The sequence below is a fragment of the Lepus europaeus genome, chromosome 7 (assembly GCF_033115175.1).
Source record: "Lepus europaeus isolate LE1 chromosome 7, mLepTim1.pri, whole genome shotgun sequence".
Classification (NCBI taxonomy): Eukaryota; Metazoa; Chordata; class Mammalia; order Lagomorpha; family Leporidae; genus Lepus; species Lepus europaeus.
The window spans coordinates 14,371,875-14,381,542 of record NC_084833.1 but is presented as its reverse complement, the minus strand read 5'-3'; the positions used below and the strand labels follow the sequence as shown (position 1 = coordinate 14,381,542).

Below are 9,668 nucleotides of genomic sequence, written 5' to 3'. Positions count from 1 at the left end.
AATAGGCTAATCCTCCGCCTAGCAGTGCCAGCATACCGGGTTCTAGTCCCGGTCGGGGCGCCGGATTCTGTCCCGGTTGCCCCTCTTCCAGGCCAGCTCTCTGCTATGGCCCAGGAGTGCAGTAGAGGATGGCCCAAATGCTTGGGCCCTGCACCCCATGGGAGACCAGGAGAAGCACCTGGCCCCTGCCTTCGGATCAGCGTGGTACACCGGCTGCAGCGCGCCGGCCACGGCAGCAATTGGAGGGTGAACCAACGGCAAAAAAGGAAGACCTTTCTCTCTGTCTCTCTCTCTGTCCACTCTGCCTGTCAAAAAAAAAAAAAAAAAAAGATTGCACTTTTATTTCTAAGCTCATCAATGAGATTGAACAACCATTCCCTTCTTTAATTGAGGAAAAGAGTGAAAATCACATTGACACCAGTTAATTCAGCATAGAAATGTTGATGAAGTTACATGTTACACGATTGCCTCAAGTCAGCACAGGTGAGAGTGCATAGGGACAGCCACTGATCTATAACCACACAGGGAGCATTCTTGAGAACTTTGCAGATGCCAGAGTCTTTTGTCTTCCATTCCTCCACTTTGCTTTCCCCGAACACCCAAGATATCATTTCAATGCAAGAGGCCCAAGGACAACTGAATGAAAACACAGGGCCAACATGAACCTCTCGAGGGCACAGTCCTTTCCAGAGGCCATGAAACCCCACCTTCTAGCCAAGTACCCAGCACACCAAGAGTGCTCAAAACTACGTAATCAAAGAAATAAGCCAGCTCTTTAGCCAAATCAGTCAGTTTTTTAAATTCATGACAGCTGGAGACATGTCCATTGAGTCTGCAAGAAGACAGAGGTTGCAAAAATTCCACCCTCATCTTAGTCATTCTGGAGGTGGGTACGGGACAAGAAGCTTGGAGAGACAGGGGTAGGACAACAGCAGGGTCCCAGGGGTCTGGAGAAAGAATGGATCCCAAACTTCCACCCCTCCAGAGTCAGCTCCTAGTGTATATAGAGCCCCCTGCACACCACCTGGACCAGCAGTCATCTTTTGTCTTTCAAAGGCTTTCAGATCCTGTGCCAAGGGGAAATGAGTCTACTCCACCCAAACCTCCTAGCCTCAGAGAGCTCATGGGGCCGGGACACAGGGGCAATAAAGGAAGCGAGACAAAGTCTCACCTCCAGTGCTATCCCCCACCCCACCCAAGCCCTGAGCCACTCACCTGCCACCTGGAGACTGAAATATCTTCAGACCCAGGGAAATAAACAGGAGGTAGGACTCCAAGGATCTATCCCACCCAGCAAGCCAACCAATCACATGGACTCCTCTTCTTTCCACCCTTAATCAAGTGTTCAGTGTCCCTACCCCATCCATGAAGCTCTTTTCTCCTTTCTAAGCCCCCTGTGTCTTCCCTTCTGGGTCTGATGCCCCTCGGCTCTCTGTTCTCCATCCAGACCCTCACCTTGCCCCATGCCAGCCTCTCCCACTGGAGGCCTTTGTTCTCTGCTCTACCTGCTCCTCTCTCTGGTCTCTGTCTGTGCCTGACTGCCCTCCTCTCCCCTTCTTCCCCTAGCCCTGCCACTAGGATCCTGTGGGTGGCTGTGAATTCTGCTGAGTGCTTCCTTCTCTCTCATCTTGGTGGGGTCCAAAGCCAGTTCTCCTGTTGCTCAGAGCTGTGGAGGCAGTTGCTAAGAGACAGTGAAACGTCAGTACCTGGCCCTCGAGGAAAAAAAGGGGAGTGATAAAGGGAGTGTGGAGGGGGAACGCTGGAGGGAGGGGGAAGAGGGAGGGAGCAGAGAGGGAGGGGAAGACCTGGCTCAGGCGGAAGCAGAGTACCCAGGCAGCCTCAGCACAACCTGAGTTTAGGAAAGAAGCATTCAGATTCTGTGAACTTTCTTCTAAACATCCTCGCTCACATTCCCCTGTTGGGTCAAAGCAGGGCCACGGGGACCACAGGATAGGAAACCACAGAAGATGCTGCCCAGGGATCCCGGAGACATGGAGGAGGAGAGGCCGGGGGAGGGGAAGAGCTGGGAGAGCAATCTGTTCTGAAGCCAGCCAGCGAGCCAGCGAGCGAGCGAGTGAGCGGGATTCCAGGATGAGGGAGGAGACCGCGTCTGCCGCAGATTGATGGCTGTGTCCTTGCAACGGAGTGAGTAGGCTCACGAGGGCCTGTGGGTGTGCACGGGGAGACCTTGGGGCTCAGAGAAAAGAGGCTGCTTAAAGGGGATCTGGGGTGATTTCCCAGTGGGTGGGATGGAGGCTGGAGGCAGTGAAGAAAAGAAGCAGTGCTGGGTCTGAGGGGGATGAGGGTAGGAGAAGGGAACACAGCAGGTGGGCAGGGGAGAAGTGAGGGGCCACCGAGGACTGGGGGTGCTGACTGTGTGGTTGCTCTCCGCCCCTCTGCCCAACCAAGTGTGGGTGTGGACTTCAGCAGGGCGGTGGGGGGCAGCAGGAGTGGGGAGTGTTTGTGGAAAAGGATGCTGGGATGAGGGCTGTGTGCTGGGGCTGAAAGACGGTGGGGGCAGACTGGGGAAGGGGTTCTGCTGGAGTGTGTGTGCAGAGGAAGTCAACAAGGACACGGGGCGGTGCGGAGTGGAGGCAGGACCCCGGGGCAGGGCAAGATATGGGGGAGTCATAGAAGAATGCTGTGTGTGAAAGAGAGAGACAGGCAGAGAGGGTTTCACAGGGATGTACAATCGTCCAGAATGTGGATACGCGTTCCCGCTAGGGTGGGGTGTCGGGTGCTGATGAGGGTGAGGCTCTGGGGAGAAGCAGACGCCTCCAGCCCAGGGCACAAACAAAAGAGGAAACCAGCTGCAGGTTGGGGCAGGGAGGTCAGTGGAGGCAACCATGGAGGAGGGGGCCGGAGCGCCCCATAGCCCACCCTTGGGAGACAGAACACAGAGAACTTTGTGTTGGGGGGAAGAGAAGGAAGTGGAAAGGGTGGGGCTACGCAGGTGAGCGCATGGGTGCCGAGGACACTGGTTTTCTCTGCTGAGTGCTTTCCTTGTTGACAGAGTGAAATCTGCCTCCACCTGCTGCCAGCGGCGCGGCGCTGTTCTGAGGGAGCCACTGGTGGGAGAAGCAGCCCCAGCCCTCCTGGCTGACTCCCAGCCTGTACCTCCGGGACTCATGGCTCTTTCCCGCCTCAGCTGTGGCCCAGGCGGTGGGTGTCGCTTGGGGTCCTCCCCTCCCTGGGGATTCCAGAAGCCACAGAATCCAAAGAGTCTCGGGCTTCCAGGAGGCCCGTGGAGAACGACACTCCCCTGAGCTTCCTCTCCAAATCGCTCACCCTGGGGCCCCTTGAACTCAAGCCCACGAGGTCACCAGGAGACATGGCCTCTGAGACTGTGAGTGCTGCAGCCCCAAGCACCGCCCTGCTTCCTACTCGCTACCAGGCAAGGCTTGAGTTTTCTTAGAAGAGGCACCTTTCATCTTCCTCACTGCTCCCCTCCCACCTCTCAGACACAGAGCAGAGAGGAAGCACCCGGCAGGCATGGGCCAGAGGCACACAGACGATCAACAGGGACCCTTCCAACACCTGCTGGCAGCTGGGCCAGCACCTTCCTGGCCCCCTTCCTTCCCTAAGTGCTGAACATCTTTTCTGTCCCTGGGGGGCCTCTGTGGGGTTGCCTGCCCTCCCTGGGCTCCAAAAGGAAGCTCTTTGGCCCCTAGAGGCTTCCAGGAGAGGCTTGAGCCATGACCCCACGTGCTCAGAAGCCCCACCTTTGTGACTCGGGCCCCTGATGTAGCTGCCTTCCTGTGCCACTGACTCTCGGTTCCATGGACACAACCTCCATGGGCTCCCTTCAGTACTGCTGTTGGCAGCTGCCTGAGACAGGTGACACCTGGACCCAGCTGCCGTGGCCTGGGCCCGCTCACCCAGCCATGCTGCTCATCTCCCTCCTCCTAGCAGCCGGCCTGATGCACTCGGATGCCGGCACCAGCTGCCCAGTCCTGTGCACGTGTCGCAATCAGGTGGTGGATTGCAGCAGCCAGCGGCTCTTCTCCGTGCCCCCGGACCTGCCGATGGACACCCGCAACCTCAGCCTGGCCCACAACCGCATCGCGGCCGTGCCCCCCGGCTACCTCACGTGCTACATGGAGCTCCGAGTGCTGGATTTGCGCAACAACTCCTTGATGGAGCTGCCCCCGGGCCTCTTCCTCCATGCCAAGCGTTTGGCACACCTGGATCTCAGCTACAACAACCTCAGCCATGTGCCGGCTGACATGTTCCAGGAGGCCCATGCGCTCGTGCACATCGACCTGAGCCACAACCCGTGGCTGCGGAGGGTGCACCCCCAAGCCTTCCAGGGCCTCCTGCAGCTCCGAGACCTGGACCTCAGCTATGGGGGGCTGGCATTCCTCAGCCTTGAGGCCCTGGAGGGCCTGCCCGGGCTGGTGACCCTGCAGATAGGAGGCAACCCCTGGGTGTGTGGCTGCACCATGGAGCCCCTGCTGAAGTGGCTGCGGAACCGGATCCAGCGCTGCACAGCAGGTAAGGGAGGGAGCAGGACTGGGTGGCCAGAGAGGAGGGCTCGCTTCCCAGTAACAAGGTCTCCAAAGAAGAAAGGGGGGGAGGGTGGTCCTAGAGCTCTGGAGCACCTACCGTATACCCTAATCTGTTCTTGCCTCCCATACACCAGCTCTTCCTGTTAACAAGGATTTGCTGAGTCCCAGCAATGCAGGCTGGGTGCTGGGACCCCACTCGTTAATAAAACAGACATGCCCTTCCCTGGGGCACTTACCACCTAAGGAGGCAGGCAGAGAGCAGAGAAGTGAGAATGGGTAACCGTGGGTCATGTTGGCCTAGCTTTCACCATGAGAACTTGGCATGCATTACTCATTGGATCCTCTTTGTTATGAACCCATTTTACAGGTAAAGAAACTGAGATTTAGGACAATGAAAAGGCTTGCTCAGAGCCACTCATTCACAGAGTAGCAGATAAGCTCCAGAATTATTTGACTTCTAAGCCCTGTTCTTCTCTACCGGGCTGCTTTTTAAGCATCTGAAGTGCTGGGAAAATTCGGAGAAATAGGAATGACTAACACTGTGTTCTAGTACTTCCCATCTTCCAGGCCTTATTCTAAGCATGTTGTATGCTTTAGCCCATCCTATCCTCACAAGAACCCTAATGAGGTCCCCACTCCACAAAGGAGGAAACCAAAACAGGAAGGCTCAGTAGCTTGCCCATCGTCACACAGCTACTAGTTCAGAATTCGAACCTGGGCGGGGGGAGGGGAGTGGATCCTGAAGTCAGGCTCTGGGCCAAGAGGAGAATCAGGGTTTGCCTGAGATCCGGGCTGGCCAGAGGGCCCGGGCAGAGTCTCGAGGCTTGGGAAAAGAGTGGGGAGCTGACAGAAGAGCTGGGATGTGGCTGCTGCACCAGCTGACTCCAATGCATTGGGCCTGATGGTGACCCAGTCGCACGGTCTGAGGGGCCCGGCCTTACGTGGCAGTGCCAAGTCCCAGAGGCAGGCAAAGCTCAGCCCCAGGCAGCAGCCCCCTCTCTGTGATGGCACGGAGCCTCCTTGGCACAAGCACCTAGCAGGAAAGCAAAAACAGGAGTAGCTGGAGGTACTGTCCCAGGGGCTTCCCCAGAGGCTGGGCTCTGTGTGTTCAGAAAAAGTGACACCGGATGAGGTAGGAGGGGGAGGAGAGCTGAGTGGGGCGCCCAAGACCAGAATAGTCTGGGGGGGGCGTGGGGGCTGTGGGTCACGATTCCAGTGTCTCCACAGAGCTGTGGGAGGAAGTACTCTGGCCCCAAAATAGCTGGAGACAGAGATGGGGTGATGGTGGGGGGCGGGAGGGGGAGGCTGCCTGGAGCAATCGCCCACTGCTCAGCCTCTGCAGGCCGGTGTCTGCCTGTCTCTCCCGTGCAGTAGACAGAAAGAGCCCCGCAGGCACGAAGCTGCCATCACAGCTGGAGACTCCTCCTCCTCTGGGACCTCAGAGGTCCCCACTGCCCAGGAAGTGGGGGGGGGGGGGGGGCTCCAAGGTCCATGCAGCCTCATCCTGAGACAGGTGAGGGACCCAAGCTCCAGGGAGGGACGATGACTGTCCACAGGTCACAGTGACAAAGACAGCAGGCCAGAGCCTGAACCCCAGGTGCCTGCTCCTCCACAGGGCAGCCCCTAAGAGGTCTCTTGGGAGGAGGAGACACAAAGTCCTCCCAGTGTGGATAGGACTAAGTGACACACTTCCCTTAGGCCTGCTTCTGTTACTTTTTCTCTCTTTCTGCTGGAATTCTCACTAGTATCTGTATTTTCTGAGGGGGGGCGGGAGGACTAAGAGGATCCTAAGGAAGTCGTTGGGATAAAAACCTGACTTAAGATTGGTTCCCTGACTTAGCAAAGAGCTTTGTGAGCCCCAGGCTGTCATCAGCATGCTGTGTGGTCCTGCCAGCTGTGTCCCAGTCTCCTCTGGCTAGCGCTCGTGGGTTACTCCATAGCAGCCAGGTCTCCCTGTCTCGCCACTACTACCCCCAGACACTCAGAGACTTTGGGGTTCAGCGTCCTCTGGTTTTCAGAGGAGAGCCTCGAGCCCCGTGCAAGCCAACGTGTTGTGCACGTCTGGGTCCTATGCACACTCAGGGCTTGCAGAAGTTTGCATCCTCCCCTCCAAGCCTGATATTCCATGTCCATGGATAACAATGCCCCTCCACCCACTTCTCAAAAGAATCAAACCACAACCATCATTTTATTCTCTGCCTGCAAAAACCACCAGATGAACACAGAGCATTTATATATCACCTTGATTCTCTTAGAAAACTTGGGTTGCTTTATCCTCTGCTTTAGAGGCAGAGCAAGAGAGCCAGAAAGGCAAAAAAATAAAAAGTTTTCCAAGGTGAGAGCTTAGAATGTTTATCTACTGAACAGAGACGTGACTGGCCAGGCCTCATACTGCAATGGCGTAACTGCCACTCTGACTTCCAAGGAGAATAAGATAAGACCGCTGACAACCCATGAGGCATTTATAAGTGACCCTGGAAGAACTGGAGCATCAGTGCTGGAGAGAATAGCAGTCCGCCAGAGCAGCAGCCCTCGCCTACAGAATACAACCCCACCCACCCCCCACAGTGGCCTGTTGCAGACACCAACCTGTATACCGATAAAACCTCACATTTGCAAAGTGCTTCATACACACCAGGATCATACTGCACCACTTATACATTAACCCACTGAATCATCACCACAACCTTATGAGGTAGATGCTGTCATTATCCTTGCTTATTATCAAGAAACCAAGACGTAGAAGGGTTAAAAAAAAACGAATTTCCAATCATGCAGCCAGGAGAGGATCGAGGGCTCATACTCTTTTATCTTTTTAAGGATTTTATTTATGTATTTATTTGAAAGGTAGAGTTGCAGACAGAGGGAGGGAGAGACAGAGAGAAAGGTCTGTCATCCGCTGGTTCACTCCCCAGATGGCCGCAACAGCCGGAGCTGCACCGATGATGCCGGCACTTCCGGCAGAGGCTTCATCTACCACACCATAGGTGCCGACCCCAAGAGCCCATGCTCTTGACCCCAAACTGCACATCTGGAAAAGCCAAATGGGTCAGTAGAAAGATCCAGTGCTTTGCAGTCAGATGGGTTCCTGTCTTCGTTGAACAGCCTCATTGGGCACTCACTGTGCACAGGACACTGCTCTGATATGAAGGACACCAGAGGAGGACTGTCTATTCAAGAAGACAGACGATAAATAGACAGACAGTGATAAATACCGCAGAGAAGACTAAAGCAGAGTAGGTAAGACAGAGGCCTGGGGGAGATGAAATGGGAGTGCTGATTTGCTTAATGGCCCAAAGAAAGTGAAGGGCGGAGCTACACAGAGATCCAGGGGAGGGGCCCTGGCACCCCCTCCTCCCGGCTCTGGAGGACTTGCCTGGGGTCAGGGAAGATGGGAAGGCATCCTTGGGGCCCCCGGCGAGGACTTTGACTTCCAGCTGTGTGAAGATGGGAAGTCAGCGGAGCGTTTCCAGCAGAGAGCAACTCTGCAGGACTTCAGGTCTAGAAGGGTCGCTCTGCTGAGTGTGCTCAGTGCTTAAACAGAGTAAGGACAGAAGCCCAGAATGCAGTCGGGAGGCTGCTGTAAGAGAAAGGGGTACTGGGGCCGGCACTGTGGCGCAGTTGGTTAATCCTCTGCCTGCAGTGCAAGCATCCCATATGGGCGCTGGTTCGAGTCCCAGCTGCTCCTCTTCCGATTCAGCTCTCTGCTATGACCTGGGAAAGCAGTAGAAGATGGCCCAAGCACTTGGGCCCCTGCACCTGTGTGGGAGACCCAGAAGAAGCTCCTGGCTCCTGGCTTTGGATTGGCTCAACTCCGGCCATTGCGACCATTTGGGGAGTGAACCAGCAGATGGAAGACCTTTGTCTCTCCCTCTCACTATCTGTAACTCTCTACCTTTCATATAAATAAATAAAAATATTTTTAAAATAAAAGGGGGAGAGAGAGACAGGGGTACCCCACAAGGTCCCCGCTCTGCCACTGGCTATACAGCAATTTCCTAAACTCTCCAAGCAGTGACTTTCACATGGATAAAAACAGTGCTACAAAGATGTACCTGGAGGTTACATTCTAACCTGTTAGATAAATAGGTCATAGATAGTATATAAACATTCTAACCTGTCAGAGTTACAGGGGAAGGAGGGGTGGGGGGGAGGTGAGAGAGAGAGAAAGAGAGATATCTTCCATCCACTAGTTCACTACACAAATGGCCAGGGCCGAGCCAGGCCAAAGCTAGGAACCAGGAGCTTCACCCAAGTCTCCCATGTGGGTGGTAGGGAGCTAAACACTTGGGCCATCCTCTGCTGCTTTTCCCAGGCTATTAGCAGGGAGCTGGGATGGAAATGGTGCAGTCAGGATCTGAATCAGCACCCACTTAGCAGTTTTACATGTTGTGCCACAGCACCTGCCCCAAGGAACATAAGTCTTAAAACACATGGAAGATACTCAGTGAATGTCTTTTTTCCTCCTTCTTGGGAGTTGTGGGGATTCTCTCTCACCCAAATGGCTCACTCTCCCTGGGTTCCTATGCTGCAGATTCTCAGCTGGCTGAGTGCCGGGGTCCCCCAGAAGTGGAGGGTGCTCCCCTCTTCTCACTCACCGAGGAGAGCTTCAAAGCCTGCCACCTGACCCTGACCTTGGATGATTACCTCTTCATCGCATTTGTGGGCTTCGTGGTCTCCATCGCGTCCGTGGCCACCAACTTCCTCCTGGGCATCACAGCCAACTGTTGCCACCGTTGGAGCAAAGCCAGTGAAGAGGAGGAGATCTGACATGAGCGCCTCCCGTCCCTCCACGCTGCCGACTGCCACTGCTGCTGACCATTCGAGACTCCCGCCATGGCTGCCCACTCTGGGTCCGCGGGGCCCTGGCCACCTCAGTCATGGCTCAAGTAAGGTCAGGAAACTACCTTTGCGTAAGCATCTGCTTTGGACAGGCACTGTGGTAGGAACTGGGAACTGTGAGATGAACGGATCCAGTCCCAGCCCTCAAGCACGTCCTTCTAGTAGAGGAGAGAGAGCCCAAAACGATTCCATCTGATACAGCGTGTCAGTACACCAGACACATAGTTATGGAAGGTCACAGGCATCAACTCTGCCTAGCAAAGTCCACGAGAATTCTGAGTGGTGTGATTTGTCAGATGACTCATCAAAAAAAAAGTC

General features: G+C 55.2%; 1 protein-coding gene across 1 annotated transcript; it reads left to right on the top strand.

Annotated features, from left to right (window-relative positions):
* The first annotated feature begins 3,722 nt into the window (after positions 1–3,722).
* Positions 3,723–9,278, top strand: LRRC55 (leucine rich repeat containing 55). The gene is made up of 2 exons (XM_062197898.1): positions 3,723–4,494; positions 9,043–9,278. Exons 1-2 carry the CDS (start codon positions 3,780–3,782, stop codon positions 9,276–9,278), a joined length of 951 nt encoding a protein of 316 aa, XP_062053882.1. The 5' UTR covers positions 3,723–3,779.
* The last annotated feature ends 390 nt before the right edge of the window (positions 9,279–9,668 follow it).

Bases quoted from the DNA above. Each gene is read 5' to 3' on its own strand.
- LRRC55 (XM_062197898.1), top strand. From the start codon at position 3,780: ATGGACACAACCTCCATGGGCTCCCTTCAGTACTGCTGTTGGCAGCTG. The intron at 4,495-9,042 runs GTAAGGGAGGGA...CCTATGCTGCAG, and splicing joins GATCCAGCGCTGCACAGCAG to ATTCTCAGCTGGCTGAGTGC.